General features: G+C 39.3%; 1 protein-coding gene across 1 annotated transcript in view; it reads left to right on the top strand.

The window, feature by feature from the left end:
- The first annotated feature begins 8,353 nt into the window (after positions 1-8,353).
- TTC39B (tetratricopeptide repeat domain 39B) overlaps positions 8,354-21,646 on the top strand; it is a 70,340-nt gene continuing 57,047 nt past the window's right edge. Inside the window, exon 1 of the mRNA XM_088129932.1 lies at positions 8,354-8,763. Coding sequence (XP_087986058.1) covers positions 8,710-8,763 — 54 coding nt within the window. The 5' untranslated portion in view covers positions 8,354-8,709. The remainder of the gene's footprint in view (positions 8,764-21,646) is intronic.

Raw genomic sequence — 21,646 nt, 5'->3', positions numbered from 1 at the left:
CTGTCATTAAGCAAATCACTGTGGGTCGTTAAGCAAGACATCATGTGACCATGACTTGTGATTTTACTGCTGGCTTCTCCATTGACTCTGCTTCTCGGAAGCAGGCTGTGAAGCACCCAAATGGTGATCACGTGACTGCGGGACATTGCAACAGTTGTAAATGCACACTGATTGCAAAGTGCCGAATTTCAATCAGGTGACCTCAGGGATGCTGCAATGGTTGTAAAGTTACTTTTTCAGTGCCATTGTAACTTCAAATGGTTGCAAAACAGGGCAGTTGTTAAGCAGGGACTACCTGTATGCAGCACTTTTCCAGGAACAATTCAAAGTTTTGGTTGTTATTTTTAGGGTGCGTTTGCACAACACCCTTATATCTGGTTAGGTTAACCATGCTTTCCTCAATTTTTTTGGATTTGCACAATACCCTGAATCACCAAGTAGCTAATCATGTGTTAGCCCAACATGTTCAGTGAGCCCAACCTAAAAATCTTAAATGACGTGTGTCCAGGTTACCTGTGTCATCCTTTTCACTTCCTGAGATTAGGAGAAAGCCTTCTCTGTTCCTCACCTAGTAATGGTGTGTATGTGTAACCTTCAAGTCAGTTTTTGACTCCTGGCAATTGCCCAGACAAGTCCCTGCAGTTTTCTTGGCAAGATTTCAGAAGTGGTTTGCCATTGCCTGCTTCCAAGGGCTGCGAGAGAGTGACTGGCCCAAGGTCACCCAGATGGCTTTGTGCCCAAGGCAGGACAAGAACTCACAATCTCTCAGTTTCTAGCCTGATGCCTTAACCACTACACCCAGCTGGCTCTCCTACACCTAGTATGGACGCATGATTAATAGCAATAAGGGGCTTTAACCTTTTACTTTTCCTGAATTTGTAGAAAATAATAGAAATCTTTCTCAAGTCTAACTTCAAATCGGTTTGAATTTCAGAGATACAATCTCTTTTCTCATAGAGCATCCTTGGATGTCATGCTAAAGTCAGTAGCTGCATCAAGGTTATTAAGTATCACTCCCCTGAAATAGGAATGGCCCTCTTCTCTGGCTACATTTGCACCATACATAGAACCACAGATGTGCCAAGCACATTTTAAATTATAAACGTGCCAACCACATGTCAGCCTCGTGTACTCAGTGAAGCAAGTTTGTTTGGTTAGTTTCTGGTTTGGTGGGTTGAGGGAAAATTAACAATTTGGTCGAGCAAACTATAGATAGATTAACCATAGATAAATGTTGTGTGAATCAATTTGGTTGCAGGTATCTGCTGTTGTGTCTAAAGATTATGATTTGTCTGTAGTCTGTACTTTTGTCGCAGTATGTAGAGTATATAGGTACTAAACAGCAGAACACTAGAATGTCACATGAGCCCATTTTTAATGTTTTCAGTGTGAGTTGCTTCTAGTATGATGGGTTTTAATTATTTCTGTTGTATTTTTAAATGTTTTATAATCCTCTGTTAACTGTCCAGATGGCAAGTGGGTGGCCATACACATTGAAATAATAAATAAAAATATAAATGAAATTACTTTTTTAAAACCTGAGTAAGTCACACCACAGATACGAAGTGCAGCACATTTATGTGCAGAGTGAAATTCAGGGCAGGCCCCAACAGGTACAACTTACTTGATTATCTGAAAGGGCGTGTCCAGCCTACCAGACTATAATTATTTCAGCATTTAACCTTTTCCTTGTATTAATCTTTAATCTTTTACTTCTGCTGAATTTGCAGAAAACAATAGAAACGTCTCTCAGATCTAATTTCAAGGATTTAAAATAGGTTTTAATTTCCGTGTTACAGCCTGATATTTTGTCAGAAGTTGGCTTGGCCTGGATGCTTAATGCCAGACAATGAGCCACATGAAACCACAGTTGGATTAAGAGCATCTTCAGATGTCATGCTAGGTTAGGGGCTGCATCAGACTTCAGTTTCCATTTTGAGGGTCTCAGAGCACTTCCACTGTTTTTCTTCCTAGGTCCTCCCTTTTTTTTCTGGGCATAATGGATGGCTTCACATGTCTGTTTAACCACCCCTTACTTTTTTTTTAAAAAAAAGGCTAATTCCACTCCCACCTATGTGTACGAAAAAATAAGAGGCAGAATGAATTATTTAAATCACTGCTTTCTGTCTCTTTAAAGAAACTCAACCCATAGAAAATGGGCTGAAACATTTCACCCGGTCCACCCCAATACCATCACTTGCATCATTGGCAACGCAGCTCCCAGGGACTGAAACATTTTGAAAAAGTAAAACTGCAGGCCTTGATCACAAGTGAGTGGTCCGGACCTGCGATAAGTCAACCTGTTAACGAGACTTTGATTTCAAATCCCAACGAGTGCTAGCCAAAAATGACAGTAACTTCGGGTATGGACAACACGCATAGCTTTAGCCAAGCCCCAGGCCTGCTTAAAGAGGGGAAAGGGTGCCAGTGGTCTAGTTAACAGGACACTTGTCATCTTGGCATGTCATCTGCACATGCTAACAATGCAGTGGATTATATTTCAAGCTGGCAGTCAGCCCATCGTGTTGAAAGACAGGGAAGCTGCCTGCTTACATCAACTCTGGGAAGCTCTCTTCTTGAATAAAAAATCTGTCCTGGGAGTGGGACCTCTACAGAGCAGAAATTAAGAGCAACCTGACTACAGCAGCATGTTGGACATTTGCTTATTTATTAATTAAACAGTTTTAATTACACTGCCTATTTCTGCAGATTCAAGTCTGTTTACAAAAAAACAGAGGTAACACATTCAGTCAAATCAGTATTAAATATCTATCAAAAAAGCAGCCCGCATGCCTTTAAGGCCTCAAATGCTCAACGGGACAGACAGATTTTAATGAATTTTTGAAAGATGAGGAGGTTCCAGCCCTCTGTATTTTGGAACGCAAGGTGTTCACAGCAGAGGGCAGCTGCAGGGAAGCCATGATGTCAGGGCCCCACTCCCATCTCCCCCACTTCATGTGGGATGGGATCCCTCATTATACAAAAGTGCACACAGCAGGTCAAAACTTGCCAGGAGAGACTATCCAGGAGATACCAGGAGCCCTGCCATGTACGGTTTAAAGGTGATAACCAGTGGTTTGATTTGGACCAGGAAGCAAACGTGATCCAACAATGGACAGCTAGTGCAGCAACTGCACAATAAATATTACACAGCTAAAGGCTGCTGCTTCGGCATTGTTTTTAAAGGCAGCCTCACGTAGATTGTATTGCAGTAGCTGAAGCATGAGGTGATCAGCACTGTTGTCAGGCCTGCAGTTGACACACTAGCTCAAGCTGGACAAAGGCTTGGTGCAGGAGCTGTTCATGAAGGAACGTCATCAGATGGGACCCAGGAGGAGAGCCTTTTCTGTCACGACACCTGCCCTTTGGAACATCATTCCCCCTGAGGTCAGATTGCTGGCCTTCCGGAAGGGCCTGAAAACATAGGTTTGCCATCTTGCCTGGGGATTTGATGACGTGGGTATGGATCCTGCAAAGTGGCTGTATTGCTAGGGAAATTGTTTTTAATGATTGTTGTTTTGTTATTTTGTTGTATTGTTTTGTGTTTCTAACTTTGTACACTGTTCAGAGTCATGTATGTGAGATGGGCGGCTATATACAATTATCAAATAAATAAATAAAGGCTCTCTGGCCATTGTACTCACTGTTCTAGTAAGAGCCATGAATCCAGAAGGACCCCCAAAGTGCTCCTTCAGGGGGAGAGTAACCCCATCAGGTGCTAAGACTAGAGCCAAGATAGAGCCAGTAATTCTGTCTTGTTTGTTTTGATGAATCCAGGTTCTCACAACTTCTAGATCCTACCCAGTCAGAATGTCTACAGCATTCCTGGCTCAGCCTGGGGTGGTGATGTATCATACTGATGATACGTTGCCCCAACCTGGGAGATGACCTCTCCCAGTGGTTTCATTGTAGATGTTAAATAACATGGAGGAGAGGACTGAACACTGTAGCACCCCACATTGGAGTAACCATCAATCTGAGCATTCTTCCCTAATATACTCTTACTGAAACTATCTACTTAGGAAGGAGAACCCCTGCAAAATAGTGCTTCCAATCTCCAGCCTACAAAGACATTCCAGAAGGAGACCATGGTCAATGATATTGAGCATTGCCAAGTTTTCAAATAGGACCAGAAAGGACACTCCCCCTAGGTCCTGATCAAGGTCATTCACCAAGGTCATCCACCAGAGGGACAACCCTCTTTCTGTTTTAAAATGTTTTAAATAACATTTTTTTCATGGTAGCTTAGATGTTCTTTTTTTTTTTTTTGTCTGCGCTCAGTCATTACTGACCCTGCAGTGACTGCTTGGACAAGTCCTTGCAGTTTTCCAGGCAAGGTGTTTCGGAAGTGGTTTGCCAGAGCCTCCTTCCTAGAGCAGAGCCCAGCTGGCGAGCGCAGGAGGCGGGGTTTCTGTTGCTTCGCGCCCTTTTTGGGCGTGCACGGTTTTTTGTGTTTACCGGCAACTGCTCCCGACTCCCGTGCAAGCACCGCCAGCATTTTTCCTCCCACTGGAGTGAGAGTACCCATTTATCTACTCATGTGAGTTTTCGACCTGTTGGGTTGACAGGAACTGGGGAGGAAACAGGAGCTCACCCTGTTTAGCGCGAAGGCTGGACTCGAACCGCCGAAGCGTCAGCCATTTCTGGCCGGCAACTTTCAGCATCATTAAGCCGCTGTGCCACCGCGTCCCCCTAGATGTTCTTAGAATTCGATAATAAGAAAAAAAAAAACTATACTAATGTAGGCAATTTCATGATGATCAGTAACTTAAGTGTGACATGTAATTTTCCTCCTCTGCAAATAGGTTACCACAATTTTCTTGAGTATTCTTGAGTATGTTAGAAAAATTACTTGATACAATGAAATGCCTAGGCTGATGTCCTATTTTAATCTTCTTTTCAATAAAAATAATTGTAACAGATATAGTTATTGGTCCAGTATTCATACCATTTAACATACACTAGCTTATAGACCTTGCAACGTTCCTTTATGAAAAGTTTTTAAAGTCCCTTCACTATTGCAGATGTGAGGGACTAAGAGAAGTAAACCTGTAGCTAAAACAAGGAGTTCTAACATGTTCCAGCTACTTATTTCTGGATCTACAGCAAGTTAATGCAATTCCTAATGCTGCTTGACAGTTGTCCAAATTCCTGTTTGAAAAAAAATTAGCTCTTTTTTCAAATACGCATTTTCTGGAATAGTGCAAATCTTATATGAAGGACATTTAAATCATAGATACATGTTATAGCCAAAATGGGACATCTTCTAGCTGGTTGTGAATGGCCTTTCTAATCCTTCTAATCCTCTAAACCTCCCTTTTAATCAAAGCTTCTTGATTTACATGGAAGGTAATAAAATAGGACAAGCATATTTTTCTTGCTGTTCAATTTTGTCCACTTTGGTAAACAACCATACACACCAGTTTAAGGACATATGGGGAGTTTATGAGTTGTTTTCTACTACATCCTGAACATTAAAATAGAAGCCACACACTAATAATGGAGTGAATAACATCCTTTACAGAGTTGTTAAGATAGACTGTTTTCATTAAGTGACATCTCTGAAGTCACAACGTAGGTAGGTAGGTAGGTAGGTAGGTAGGTAGGTAGGTAGGTAGGTAGTTAGGTAGATAGATAGATAGATAGATAGATAGATAGATAGATAGATAGATAGATAGATAGATTTGGTGAAGTGTTACTAAGAAGAGACAAAAAACATACTGAGCTTGAAATTAGTTAATGCAATTATGGAAATGCCTGGTTAATGTGTGCATAATGAAAGTAAGGAATGCAGTGCTTTTGTCGCACCATATAGCTACATTAAGTAAATTGCTACTAGTGTGGGTGTGGATTCAAGAAGCATAACAGAATAACTGGGAAATATTACAAAGACTACACCTTCCTTTCAATCAGCAAGTTGAAGAGCTGTCACAAATTGAATGAGTTCTCATAGCATGGATGGTCTCACAAAAGGCCTTTTTCAATATATGTTTTTACTAACCATGGATACTGAAGATTGTGCCTGTCTTTTGGGGTGGGGGAAGGATCAGGGGAAGGATCAAATCAAAAATATAATGAACATTTTTCATAATTCCTTATGTTAAGTTCAGTCCTGACATGGAGATAAGTTTAACTGAATACATGATACTATTCCAAATATGAATACTTTGATTTGCATTTAAAACAGGCATCTAATCTGGTTGGGTGCAAGCTAGTTCTCCCATTACACTAGACCACAATGTAGTTTATTTGATTTGGGCTTATTTATCTAACTGATTTATATACTGCCTCCATCCCCAGGGACTCTAAGTGGTTTACAGATACTAAAACAGCAATAAGAATATATACACATAATATATACACATATATAAATACATACTCTGTGTGTGTGTGTACAGGCAGTCTTCGCTTAATGACTGCCCTGTTTAGCAACCATTCAAAGTTACGATGGCGTTGAAAAAGTAATTACAGTGGCACCTCGGTCACAAACTTAATTCATTCCGCGACTCTGGTCTCAACCCAAATTGGTCGCGACCCGAATCAAATTTTCCCATAAGGTTCAATGTAAATACAGTTAATCTGATCTGAAACATATGTATTTTTTTTTAAACCACAAAAATATGAAACAAAGTACAGTATGAAGAGAGAGAACACTAACCTTGCTCGAGGCGACTTCTGGCATGGAGGACAGGAAGGCGGGTGGGGAGGCAGTTATTGCTTGGAGGGAGAGTCCCCCTCCCTACAGGAAGCCACGACCACGTGTCACGGGAGGGAAAATGGCCGCGGATCCTGTTCGTCACCCGATGTGGAGTTCGTGAACGGAAGCAAAATTTTGCGAACGGTGCTGGTCGCGAACTGAATTGGTCGTGAACAGAAGCGTTCGTGACCCGAGGTACCACTGTATATGACCTCTGGCAGGTGAGGACCTCTAGGAGGTGCTCTGCCATCCAGAGATTATTTGGAAAATGGCCTTTTAGATATCCAGGCCTGAGCCATGTAGGACTGTAAAGGTAGCAACCAACACCTTAAAGTGTACTCAGAAACACACTGGCAACCTGTGCCGCTCCTCCAGCAGTGATGTAACATGGCAGCATAAAAACCTGCCCAATGAGCACGTGGGTGGCGGCTGCTGCTGCTGCTGCTGCTGCTACAACAACAACAACAACAACAACAACATTCTGCCCCAGCTGAAGTTTCCAAGAGGCCTTCATGGACATCCTTGAAGGCTTAGCATGCTGTGTCAACTCAGTCATTGTTTAATATTTTATGATTTATGTCACCATGTTGAGGAAACTCAGCCAATTGTGCTTTTGCTCAACAAGCCATAGTTAAACAAAGAATTATTTAATGCAATGCATGAACCCCGTCTATATTTATGTCTCTGAACTCTGGAGGGATGCTCACGGAGTGGCCGTAAGCCAGTTGCTCTCCCTCAGCATAGGCTGTGTGTCTGTGTGTAGGGGAGGAATTACATATGCTTCTAGTGTCGTGACATTATCACAGAAAGTATGTACTTCATGATGCAAACAGAATTGCTTCATTTGCATGGTGATATACATGTCATTTTGATGTCATTGTAGCTTGTTATGGATGCCTATGTCTCTCAAGCAAGCCTACCTCACAGGATTGTTGTGTAGATGAAAGAAGCCATCATGAGCTTGTGAGGTAATGATGGGATATTCATTTAATTGAAGAGTACATCCTGTCTTTCATTCAGGAGCTCATGGCAATGAACACAGCACCCGTCTTCCTATTTTTCTCACAAGAATCCCGTGAGGCAGGTTGGGTTAAGTCCCACAATAAGCTTCTGTGGCTGAGAATAAACAAAAACCTGCCTCTCCCCACTTCTAGCTCAACATTTAACTACACCACACTCAAATCTTAAGTCCAGTAAGCTGAATATAAAATAAACTGTGGCCCATTTACTGAAACTTTAAATTCTGATGCTGAAATAGAGTGAGATTATTTACTAGCAGAAAGCGGGGGGGGGGGAGGCTAGACATTTGAAATACAGCTAGGGCTAGAAAAATCCGAACGACCATGGCAGCAAAGACTCCCAGAAAATCCTTAACTCTCTGCTGCAAATTGGCACTTTATGCAGCCCAGATCTGATAGCGCTAAGGAAAACGACTTTAGGATCTGTTTCACGTCTGTTGAGAAACTCGGTCAGCGTGGTCCGAGACGGAATCTACCAAAATATACAGGATTCTCGGATAAGCGCCCCGACGCTCTTAGCCCCCAGATGGGTTTTTTTTTCCAAATCCTTTAAAGGAGGAGATCCAAGGAACTGGGACTCACGTGGCTCTCTCCTACCCGACGCGCTTAAAGGACTTGCGCAAACTAACCCCCCAGCACCACTTCCGCGGCGGTACACCTTGAATCGCAGGCCGCTTTCGCGGAGAAACAGCCGCGCGCCCGGCTTCCGAGGAGAGCGCCAGCCGCGACCGCCCCGGGGGCCGACTGGAAGGCGATGAAAGGCTTGAGCTAGTCGGGGCGGGTCCAGATATGCAGATGGGAGGGCTCGCGCTTTGATGGCTAGGACGCGGCCGGAGCCGGCACAGGCTGAGGAGGAGCCGGTCCTCCGACGGCTATAAAAGCCGGCTTCGGGGCGGGGGAGAGTCTCCAGTTCGAAGGAGCACTTTGGAACGTCTTTCCGTTCGACGCGGATTGTGCGCGGAGAGCCTCCGCCGGCGCGACCCCGCGGGGAATATGGCGAGTATCAGAAACGGAATCGGAGGGTCGAATGGAGGCGGCGGCGAAGAGGTAACTCGGTCGGAGGAAGGAAGGGTCGGTTAGCTTGCCGGGGGGGGGAGAAGCGGCAGCCGGGCGTCGCGTGTACGCGCGCGTGAAGTGCTGCTCCGGCCCTGAGCGATACTCGCACGAGGGTGGGGGTGGGGGTGGGGGGAGATGCTCTGACTTCCCTGCCGGGAGCCTGGCAAGCTTCGGCTTCTCTTCGCTGCCCGCGGTGGGTCACCGAGGAAGGATCGGGGTCCCGCTGCGGTTGGAGGGACAGGCCTGTTCAAGGAGCGCTTTCCTCCTCTCGGGACGCCTCCGCTGAGGAGCAAGGTGCTAGCTTCCTGCTATCCAACAGGTGCTGCTGACGTTTCTCTTTCAGTTATAGAAATGACTGATAGACACACATATCCTTTGCTGTTACTGTTCATACACAGTACACGGAATGCAGTTCACTTTGTACTTATTCCTGCTATGTTCAATCTGTTCTTGCAACATAATGGTATTGGAACCAAGAAAAAAAAATCAGAATGGTTGCTTACCAATAGGTTCTAATGCCTGTTTTATATTCAGAACAGATCACTCTTATTCATGGTGTAAAATATCTGGAAAACTGTATATTATGGCATAATATTTGATGTGGAGTGGTATATTCCAAAGATAAATCAAACACGGTATCTCTTCTGGGTTTTAACTACTAGTTAAATCAGCACTTTCAGTGCTTATAGCTGTTTTATACTGAAGTCACATTTGAAAACTACCTGTAATGTTCTTTTCTAAGCAGCCACAATGTGTTTACAGCATTTTCTTATAGAAACAGAGGATTGGAATAATCACCATCCTCTAGCAAAGGTGTATGTGTGTCATCCCAATTATGTATCCTGTAATAATCATTTACCCATATACATAGGCATAATCTACAGAAAGAAAATAAAAGGAAATGGAGTATCTCTCTCAGATGTTTTGGGTTAGTAAAAGGATGTTATAGTAAAACAATCCAGATGTTTTGTTCATTTTGAGGGAAATTGACTGGGTTAAACACAGGGTGCGTGCTGTCACAAATACAATGCCCTACTCTTTGACTAGTGTTCATGGATGACTTTTTGTTGCAAATGCTGACTTCCATTTCATTGGGATGTTCAGGGTTCCACTTCTATTATCCATTTTTAGAAGATGGATGTTAGTTTGACTGGCTTTTAGAACAACATCATAGAAAAAATTATGCTTGGATGGAGAGTATTATATTAGACAAATATAATAGCACTAGTAGATCATTTGAGAATGTACGAAGAGTGCCAATGCGATTGTTAGTGATTTTTAAATGTATTGGTTTTGCCAGAAGATGCAATTTGTTCTGTACCATGTTCATTCTACCAGAAACCACATGTATGAGGCTATAGATTTGTGTGCCTTAATATAAGCTTTTTCCAACTTGTCTGAGTCTTATTCTACTTTTAAATCTCTATCTAGGGTATCTGATAAGGAAACTGGGACCTGTCCTAACTTAGTTTGTGGTGGGATGTAGTGAGGGTATTCTAAAGCACAGCTTAAGTAGGAGAATTAAATTCTCGTTCTTTTGTCTCCTGAAAAAATGGCCCAAGGGAGGTTTTAATATAACATTTCCAGCTATCGAAGCTATGTTTTAAATATTCCCAATCCCCAGGCTTGCACCAATTCAGTGATTATAATTTACAGTATGAAAAGCTGGCTTAGTTAACTGAGATAATTCCAAAGTTTTTTGCCTCATATTTTCCTGTCTTCTTGGGGCCCCTCAATTCAAGTCTTCAGTTAATCATAGTTTCCTATTTTATATGAACTAAGGAATTGTGGTTAAACCATGCATTAAAGTTTTTTCAGGATTCCAGCTGCTGTTGAACTAGACCCATTCCAAACTTGTCAATCATGACTTACTATTTGATCCAAAGCAGGAAATGTTGCTTATATTACAAAATTGTAGACTTTTGGGTTGAAGATACACAGAAAGCTTTTGGATGAACAGGGAGACGACTTTATTTCAGATCATAACCTTATTCTGAGACAGAACCATACATAATCATGTATATAGCCATGTATGGATTATGCCTCCTTAGTATCTCCTATCTCTCAGTATCTGGTGTAACTCCTGGCTTAATGGCTAGACTTTGTTTGTAAACCCTATATTCTAACACGAAGAAGATAGTTAGCAGACCATTAGTGGGCTACAGGGATCCTTCAAGAACAGCTGCTAGAATTATTAAAAGATACTGAACTGCATGGATCTGAGAGCCAGTTTGGTCTAGTGATTAAGGCACCAGGCTAGAAACCAGGAGACCATGAGTTCTAGTCCCGCCTTGGGCATGAAAGCCGGCTGGGTGACTTTGGGCCAGTCACACACTCTCAGCCCACAACATCAGGCTTGAGCAATAAGCCTGTTAATATGTTCCTGTTGCAACAAACGGATCAACATTCAGTTGATCCAAAAAAAGTGGACCCTACACCTGCGGGAAAATGCTAGGAAGAAAAAACCTGAACTGCATGGATCTGTGCTTCTTTGCAAGATTAATTTGCCTTCTGGTAAATGGGAGTTTTGTGTATCCATCATAATTAGCCATTTTTTGAATATACTGATCCATGCTGTCAAAATTCTAAATGCACTACTGGCCCCCCAAAAGTTGTCTATCCTTGTTTTAAACTTTTAGGCCATCTCTTGGTCTAAGAATCTTGCGTCAATACATTGTTTTTTTGAAACATAATATATTTTGAACAGTACTTGGGTTGAGAAATCATTATCCTATCTTGAAGAAATGAACTGTTAATGTAAGAATTGAGAAATCAACTCTTCTATATATAACATCATTTGGAAAAAATATTCACAGAACAGATAATGTTTTATGAGAAAAAAAATTATTTTGTGTTGGAATAAATTCTAGACAGTGAGTGCTAATCCCAAAACCCTGAGGCTCATTTTTACAAAATATTTTAGTACAGACTGTATCACAGAGATGACATACTGAAGTTGCACAACTCATTGAGCACTGCAATATTGGATTTCTTAGTATTTATTTTCAGGTTTATTTAAGGATAGCATGTAGTCTTTTATCTTCCAATGTAAGGATACTACTGTTCATGACCTTATATAACTTAATACACACCTGGAAAGAAAAGTAATTCAGGGATAGCGCTCTGCTCAGAGAAAAACATGACTGAAAAAGTTTTTCATTCTTCAAATTGTCCACAACTGTTTTGCAATATAGACATATATTTAAATGTATCCACTATATAAATACATATCCTGGGCTTTTTCATATGATTTTGCATGTGGCATATACAGGTAGACCTCGCTTACCAACTGTCTCGTTCAACGACTGTTTGAGTTATGATGGTGTTGAAAAAATACTTAATGATCGATGCCTGTATTTACAATCTTTGCAACATCCCTCAGTCACATAATCACCATTAGTTTGCGTGCTTGTGTCCCTGCTTACTCTCTTGTAATCCCTTCCTCTCCAAACTCTCTGCTCTGCAAGTAGGAGAGAAAAATACAGTTCAGGCACAGGAGAATTACCTACAGAAATTGCTTTCCCCCCCACTCCAGAAAGTGAGGGAAGGGATTACAAGAGAGTAAGCAGGCACACAATGGGGAATATGCCAGGCTGTTTGCATAGCATACTCATGGGTGCTGGCACCAGCATATTGCTTTTGATGTGTATTCCCCATTGTGAACCTGCTTACTCTCTTGTAATCCCTTCCTCTACAGTGAATGTAAATACAAATATTCTGTTCTTGCTAATTATCCCAGCATTGGAATGAGCATTCCAAAGGGTGGAGGAGTGGGGTAAATACAGTCATGGCCATGTGATTTCCCACTTAACAACAAAGCTGCCAGTCCCAATTGTGGTCGCTAAACGAGGACTACCTATAGTTAAAATCATGGGTTGCTTTTTAGAAGCAAGTTTAAACTTTACATGGAACAAGCCATAACTTTCATTAAAATAGCTATAGGAGATCAGTGTTGACAAGTCCACTATAACAAATAGTTATCCTCCTTTCTGCTTGTCACTTTTTCCTATTGAAAATAGTTCCTTTTTGTCTGACTTGGTTCCAGATTTATATTTTCACCCAAAGGAGAAAAATTGGTTGGAGGCAGAAGACATTTTGCAAAAAGTATCCAGTGCGAAAAGGTTAAGCGCTGCTGTTTCACCAAGACAGTTGAGGGTTTTATTACATCATTATTAACATGGCTATGTTAATTTTTCCTTATGCTTTGTCTCTGGGCTTCAGAGGGCAAGCCTGGTGATGTTATGTTGTCACTGGACTAGAAGAGGCAAACATTTGGATCCTTTTTGGGCTTTGGGTGATACAAGGCACAATCGTGTGCCTTAGAGTTCTGTGAGCTTAAAAATATTTTTCCCTACCCTCTGAGAGCTGCAAATGGGATACCAGAGGCTACCCAGCACCCCATTTGTGTGCAGGCCACTGATTATCTATTCCTGCTTTGTTGTACAGGTAATCCCCAGATTAGGAATGCCCAGATTACAGATGACCCATAATTAAGAATGGAGCCTATTGTAGCAAAATTTGAGTTAAATACACAATGATTCAAGTTAACTGTACAATGGTTCAAGTTAATTACACAATACTACTTATACAGTATTGTACAATAATACTGTTCCAGTTGACGTACAAATTTGATTTAAGGACAGACCTTGGGAATGGAACTTGTTCTTAAACTGAGGACTGCCTGAATATGGTAGTGTGATGGAATGGAATTAGGAAGGCCAGACTCAGGGAGAAAAACATTTTGATGTCAGGCCCAGCCCAAGGAACTCCAAGAGACCATGTAAATTCAGTCCAGCAATGTTTATTAGCTACAACCTCTAGCAAGAATCTTCCCAGACTGAAACCCCAGCTCCCAGCCACAACATTGTGAATTCCTCAGGGAGGTACCAGTCTCATCCTCTTATCTCTCCCTCCCGCCTCAGGAGATGAAGGAAAATGTTTTTCTCCCTGAGTCTGGCCTTCATAATTCCATTCCATCACAGGTAGTATCTAATACATTCTTGCTGTTAGGTGTTCACTTAGTAGACATAGGCAAGAAGAAATGCATATACAGAGAAGCACATAAAATTGCATATTGGCAAGTAAGCAGGTTGCCAGAGGATTAATGGGCACACTGTCTCTTCTCTGTAACTAGCAGGTGAAAAGAAGCTACTAGACGAATGATACCCCCTCTTCTTCCTCTGCATTCAGTTCAGTTCAGTTTATTAAGGTCTCCGACCAGTACAAGTGGCAATTCTATACAAGTAAACACAATGAGTCTAAAAGTGATAAGCCACCAAAAGTAATATAGAATTGAAGTTACAAGTTCCAATTAGTATTAAAATACATTTCTATCACAAACTAAATGAGCTCCTTAATCAAAATTGAATATAGTCTTAATAATTTATATTATAATGACTAGTATTTTGTTAGATATAAACATATATAAAAGTAAATATAATATGGGAAGTATAATATATACAACTAGGAGTTATTACAAAGGGTATGTTAGCACAATTTCCCAATCTTAATCTAATGGATCTTCATTGCAGCTCATCCTCTGCATTCAATAACTATGTGAGGAAATAGTTCTTTGTCCTTTCTTTGCGACTTTCTTAACTAGTTAGTCTAGTTAGTCCAAAACAACAGAGACAAAAAACAAGCCCAAACATGGGCATATTTATAAGACTGATCTAAACTATAATGTGTTCTTGTATTGGAAGCATTCTTGTGCTTCAGATAGAGAGATTTCTGAACCACATTTGGTCTAAGATGCTTTTTTTTTTTTTAATCACAAAATTCTCCCAAGACCATATCCATTTCCCCAAACCAGATATTCACCTGCCTCCACAAAAATAACAAAAGTAACAAATTTGGTGGCATCTGTCAACATATTAGTACCCTGGGAAACCATAGTTCTCCATCCTTACTGTGAAGTTTTCTACATCTACCTAAATTTTACCATCTTGACTGATCTTGAAAAACTTAATCATCAGGCAGATAATGGTCACATTACCTAAAAATGAGCTTAGCATATATTTACAGTCATCCTGTTCATTAAAATGCTTCTTAGAATAAGTAGATGTTTGCTCGTGTTAAACTCTTATGTAAGATTAGTTGCAGATCACTTTTTTCAAGCTCTTTTAAATGTGTGCATGTATAAGTATCTGAAATCATTTTTTTTTCCATTTTTGTAGCTTCTCTAGTTATGGAAGACCCAAGTTCACACCCTTTTCTATTTTTAACTTTTTTTTTTTTGCTAAAATTTGCATGCCATAACACTGCTAGATATTAGTGGAAAACAGGATTTCATATAATGAAAGTAAACATAAAGCTGCTTGTTTTGATTTTGTAGAGAAGAATATAAACTTAGAGTTTCTGCTTTTAATACAGTGGTGTTGCTGATATTATTTTCTTAACTATTCCTATTGCAGAAACACTTGGAATTAACTGTAACATATCATTTCCTGCAAAAGTTTTGGATTGTTACCAATGGAAGATTTTATACAATGGTAGAACTCTGGAAACAATGAAGCAAAGCATTAATATGGATTTGATACAATGACAATTTGTTTATTTATCAAATTTTGATGCTGCCTGACTCCTGAATGACTCTGGGTGACTTACAATTAAAATAGACCAAACATAAAAGTAACACAACCAACCTGAGCAGCAAAATATGGACCATAAACCTACCAGCACCACACTGAAACAAAAGAAAACACACACAATTACCCTTTCATTTTACTGCTGTTGTTTTAATGCAGTAAAAAGTGTACATAAAAACAGAAGTACATAACAGGCTGAGTTTTACACACCATTTTAAATCCAGAATTCTCAAGAGGCTGATATTCTGTGTAAATATTTAGTAAGTCATTTCATTTTGTCACCATAAATAATGTGACGTAGTATGATTGCAGGCACATTTTTAACTTGTCATATATGAATAAAAACTGAAAATCTTTAAAGTTGGTATTATGGAATAAAATAATATGTTTTTCTGCTTGGCTACGTAATCTTCTCTAAAAGTATGTTTTCATTTTAAGAATGGGTGAGATAGTTTCTGAATAGGAATGATAAGTACATTATAATATAACATATTTTTAAAAGTTAATCTAAGTACCTTTGTTTTTTAAAATAGTAATGGAGTTTTTAAAAAAATCTAAGACCTTTACAAAATGGCCATTGCTGTGAGCTGACAGCTAATCAACATGCCACAATGATTTTTGGTAGCAAGTATATATTTATAGCTATAACATTGCCTGCTTTGTCATGATCTACCAATTTTATTGAAACAAGACTAGTTAACAGCTCTTTCATCTGTTAGAAAATATTGGCTGCATTTTCATGATGCGGTAAAGCCAAAAACCCAATTAAAGAGTTCATGCACTGCTATCTTGTTCTCTTCCCCCTCCCCCAGTTGCATGCTGCTCTCTTTAACGTTTAGTTTTATGTTTTATGTTAACCAAAAGCTTTAAAGTGACTACCATGACACATTACAGGTTCCATAAACCCCAAAAGCACATGTGACAGGGAATAAAATGGTATGTCTGCTTATTAATTAGTCTTCGTTATGCTTCTCACTCATACTAAGTAATTCAAAGAATTGAGTGTATTACAAAATAATAAATGTCAATATGATTTTGAATTTATGCTGGAAAAGGTATGTTGGAAAAGACTGACATAAAATCATTGGCTTGGACAATAAATGGTGACAAAGAAGCACTGGAGTAATTTATTTATCTATTTTATTGGATTTGTTAAGGCTACCCAACTTCAAGAAGACTGTGGGTGGCATACAATAAGTGCAATACTTCTGTTAAAAACAATGAGAAATTATACTGCAATGAGAACCTGAGGAAAATGTAACGGTTGTCACATAGGCTCTCCAGACACATGCCTAAATTAGCACAGTTTTCAGACATATGTATGGAATACAGCCTTTTAACATTGGCAGTAGAGCATCTTGGGAAAGGCACTCAGTGGCTTATACTTACTTACTCACAGATTTGTTCCTAAGAGGAATTGCTTTTTCTAAAACTTACATATCAAAATGTTCAAATTAGTGTGGTGGACATTAACTCAGACACTGTGACGAGGAATTAGCTGAAGTAGAGCAAAACATTAAATGAAAATAATATCATTCAGAAAAAATGAGAGGAACTGCATTTGGAAAATCAGTCATCAATTCTTGTTGCTTTGTACAGACTACTACTGAACTTGTTGACTGTCTCCTTGGCAATGTTGACGATCGGAATTAGGCAGATAGTACTGAGAATCTTAAAAGTTGGGGCTAGAGAGATACAAAGGAATCTTTCAATTGTTTATTCAAATAAGGTTCATTGTGCTGTACCTATATAGAGTTCATTTACGTAAGAGATTGATAACAGAGGGTACAGTTTTACAGGAAAAACAATGCCAGAATAGGCCATACTAACCTGAAAAATCCTTCTCAGCTATTTCCCATTATGCAGCATTAATATTTTCTGTCTTTGAGCATCAAACACATTTGAGGCATTTGACTAGGATCTGAATAGGGGCAGGAAAATTATTGAGAAAAATATCATGAATTAAATAACTGTCAAGATAAGTCACAAGGTTTGCCTGAAAGCCACATGTGGAGTTTAAGGAATATCTCTTTGAGATAAGTGTGATTTCTGGTGACTTCATGGAAAAAAATGCATGTGACTGGGGCGCAGTTCTCTCCTTCTGGGATATTTTTTCAACTTCTTAGCCTACGTATAGCTCTGAGAGTTCCTGGTGATTTCCCATCCAGATATGAACTATGTCCAATCTTGCTTAACTTTTAAAATTTAGCCAGAGTCTCGTGAACTTAATGAGTGCCTGAATTCAAAAATAGTTACACTTTTCTAGGCAAAAACCTTAAAATACTAGATGACCCTGACTCTTGGAAAAGATTCTTTGGAGGGGGTATCACTACATCTTTCAGTGTTTCCTTAAAGAGACTCTGGCTTTTCTTGAATTTGCAAGGTAACTGTGCAACCCTAGAAAAATAAGTGTTTGAATTAAGGATCAAAATTTCATATAATACAAACAGCAACACATAACAAAACTAAAATATTAAAAGGTAACCTTTGTGCCTATTTGCTTTATATCATGAAAAGTAATCCGTCAAATTTTATTTATACCCAAATTTTCCTTTCAACTAACAGTTTGAACAATATTTTACAACCTTTTTTGAGATTTCTGCAGATTAATTCATTAATAAGAACACATACTTTTTGATAGAGCTGCTAGAGTGATGGGTAAGGTGGGGTGATATTACTTTAGAGTACCATATACGATACAGTGGACAAATGAACAAAATATGCGGTGTTTATTCAACTATGCCTTCCATTGGGGAGCACATTCAATATGGAAAAGGAACAAATCTTTCAGAACTATTGTTGTAGAGCATTAAGAGTAACTGCTCTTCTCTGAGTAGTAGAGATGTTATATAAATGCTTAGAAATAGAAAAAAGGTCTATTCCAAAGATCAGTATTACTGTGATGAGAAGTTATGCTCTCCTTCTGTAAGCTTAAATCAGGGACATGTTGCTTGATCTCTGTAAAGCCTTCTAACGCTATAGTGATAACCTACTGTAGATTCTCAGTTCAAGTTTTGTTAAGTCTGAAGCTATGGTGTTTTTGTATGGAGAATCAAAGTTGTCAACAAGGATTAACTGTGTTAAAGATCTCCCCCAAAATTAATGTTAACCAATATTTTAATTGGCAGATTCTTCTTCAGGTCTCTATTGATATGCAAGCAAGCTCCACCCTCAGAATTATGTTTGATACACAATAACGAACATTATTCCTAAAAACTTGAATTAATGACCATTAAATCTTTCACTTCTTAAAGACACACATTTGCACACCGTAAAGTGTGCAGCTCAGTAATTTGGCCCTGAATGAGATAATTGTATTGGGAACATAATTATTTCCATGGTGGTTAGCGAACTTAATTATTTCACTGGATTTTTTTGTGTGCAAGATGAAATAGGATTATTTTGCTCCTTCCAAGCATTAAAATATTGAAAGAACAGTTCCTGAGTATTTAAAAGACTTAATTTGCCTAACATAATTGCTGTTAATATTCCATTTATGGAGACCATTTTTGCATTATTAATTAATGCTGGAGGATAAAATTCACTCTTGGTTAAGGTTTGGAATAAGACATTGATTAAGTAGCGAAAGCTTCAATCTTGTTTAACTTCCCTTTTGGTGGGAATTGGGGTTGTGAAACTTTCCTTAGCGTACATCTGATTCACATGTATATATTTTCACGGATCATCAAAATCTATTAAGACAATGACCAAAAGCTTTGTTATTTATTTCTCTGCAGTGTCTCCCTATAAATCAAATCAAAGCTACCTTTCAATCTACAAAGGCAGCACCCTCTTTAATTCAAATGTGGGATTTTGGGGGATTATTAAGCCTAAGAAAAGCTTCAGGTTATTTAAGGAGATGCTGAATGATGCAGTGAGCATGTGCTTGTCCTCTCCAAAGCACCTTTTCCACATTGGATTCATATAGTTATACATCCAACTAAGGACACTCTAGGATATTCAGGAGAAAGAGAATAATGATATGCCCCCACATCTCTCTAAAAGAGGGTAGGAGAATTTAAATCTTAGGTCATCATTGGTGTATCTTTTGTTGGTCCCACCTTATATATAATTGAAAACTATAGTTAATTCCCCTCCCCCCATTGTGGCAGGGGGTGGGGTTTTCTGGGAGGGATGAGTGAAAAACATTGGGAGCCAAGAGTATATAATGCCATAAGGATCACCAAGGTGTGGAGGTCATCCCAGCTGCCCAGCTATAACAAGCAAATACCTGTAATAGGTAGCAGCAATATAGGAATATGCTGGTGGCAGATGATCACTATAGGACAATGGCAAAGAGATCATTTCATACTGCGTGGGAGAAGACAGTGGTAACCACTCCTGTTAATTATCTAGAAAACCACATGGATGGACAATATAAAGTGACTGACAATATAGTGCCGGATGATGGGCCCCTCGGGTCAGATGGCCCTCAGCATGCTACTGAGGAAGAGCTGAGAATCTTTTGGAGTTTTGATTGATTACGTGCCATCAAGTCATTGTTGATTCTTAGCAACACCTAGATAAATTTTCTCCATGATGATCTGTCCCTAACTTGATCTTTCAGGTCTTACAACAGTACACTCATTGCCAGTGTGACTGAGTCCATGCACCTTGCTGCTGGTCATCCTCTTCTTCTCTTTTCTTCCACCTTTAGAGCCTTCTCCAGAGAGGTTTCACATTTTTTCAAAATCTTTTGGAGTACTAATAATGTTCATGATGTAGCCAGTTGGGACATCTACTTGCTGATGCTATCATGTAGGAAAAGAAAATCTGAATCTGCAAAGATTGATTCACAGTGGGAACATGGAACATAAGACACATGAACTTGAGAAAGCTCAGCGCAGTGTAAGATTACATGAATTGATTATACATTGACATTTTGGGTATCAACAAATTGAAATGGACTAGAATTGGACAATTTCAGAAGATCATATTGCTCACTACTCAGGACACAAACAAAGAAGGAACAGTGTTGGTTTTATAGGAAGGATACAGCAAGTACAATACTTGGGTAAAGTGCAATCAATGACCAAATACTATCAATTAGACTATGAAGAAAGTCCTTTAATATAGCAGTTATACAAGTTTGTGTTCCAATCACTGATGCAGAGAGGAGATGGTTGAGTTTTGGGGTCAGATTCAGTCTGAAATTGACATAACATGGATATGCTGCTTGTGGTTGGTAACTGGAATGCCAAGTTTTGGAAGTTCTAAGGAGGAAGATGGAATGGAATGTATGACCTAGGAAAGGGAAATGAAGCAGGAAAGTGACAAGTTTTGCCAATCCGTAGAAATCAAATTAGCTATATTATTGGTAGAATGAAGTGGAAGAGTAGAATTGTAACAGCAAAAACACAATCAGGGGCTGACTGTGGAACAGATCACAAATTTCTCATATGCAAGTTCCAAGCCAAGCTAAAGCAGAACAAAGCCAACTACTTTCCACAATATGATCTTGAGTGTATGTCCACCATTTTCAAGGAGAACATCAGGAGTTACTTTGAAGTCCTGAACCTCAGAGAACCTGAGGTAGAATTCAGAGTGTGATTTCCTCTTTAATCTTATATCAACTGTTCTGGTTCCCCTACCCATACTCTTATGGAAAGCAGTGTTAAATATTTGAAGGAAAAATGAAACTGAAGGAAGAGAAATGCTGCAAAAAAATTTTAAATTCTTTAAAAAAAAAAGCTGAGTGGAATATTTTTCATTGGTAACTATTTCAGAAAAATAATTCTAATAGCAAGGAACATTAGTTTTAGGGAAAAATAATCTTACTCTTCATTGAAAGACCTAAGGGTGATATATACATGTGATATTATTTTATTCTTACAACAGGCCTATCAAACGGATAAATCTAAAAAATGATAGGCTTATATATTCATTCCTTCAGATCAAGAATTTTGACACTGAATAAAATAGGTCTTTCTGTTCCACATGGAAACAAAAATAAATGCTTTGATACACTAAGATAATTTTATCCAATTTGATAGTTTCCTCATGTAATGAGCTATAATTCCCAGAACTCCAACATCTTGGCCATGCCGACTGGCAGCTCTGGGAAGGTAGTTTAAAATATCCGTAAGGCATCATATTGGGAAAGATTGCTCCAAAAATATTTTAAAGATGGAAGTCTGGATGCTAGAGATCAACTTGTCAAATGCATACTGTCTCATTGATGCAAAGGAGCTTTCATGCCGACTTAATTGGCCATTAGGGGGTTCTCTTTGGTATGCTGAAAGCAGCTTGATACAAAATAATTGGAAGCCTGGTATAGTTCTCAATTG

The sequence above is a fragment of the Python bivittatus genome, unplaced genomic scaffold (genome assembly GCF_059951505.1).
Source record: "Python bivittatus isolate LINGU-HERP-01145 unplaced genomic scaffold, Pbiv_v1 ctg000850_np1212, whole genome shotgun sequence".
In the NCBI taxonomy this organism is placed as follows: domain Eukaryota; kingdom Metazoa; phylum Chordata; class Lepidosauria; order Squamata; family Pythonidae; genus Python; species Python bivittatus.
Note: the sequence above shows the minus strand (reverse complement) of the source record. Positions and strands in the feature narration are given on the sequence as shown.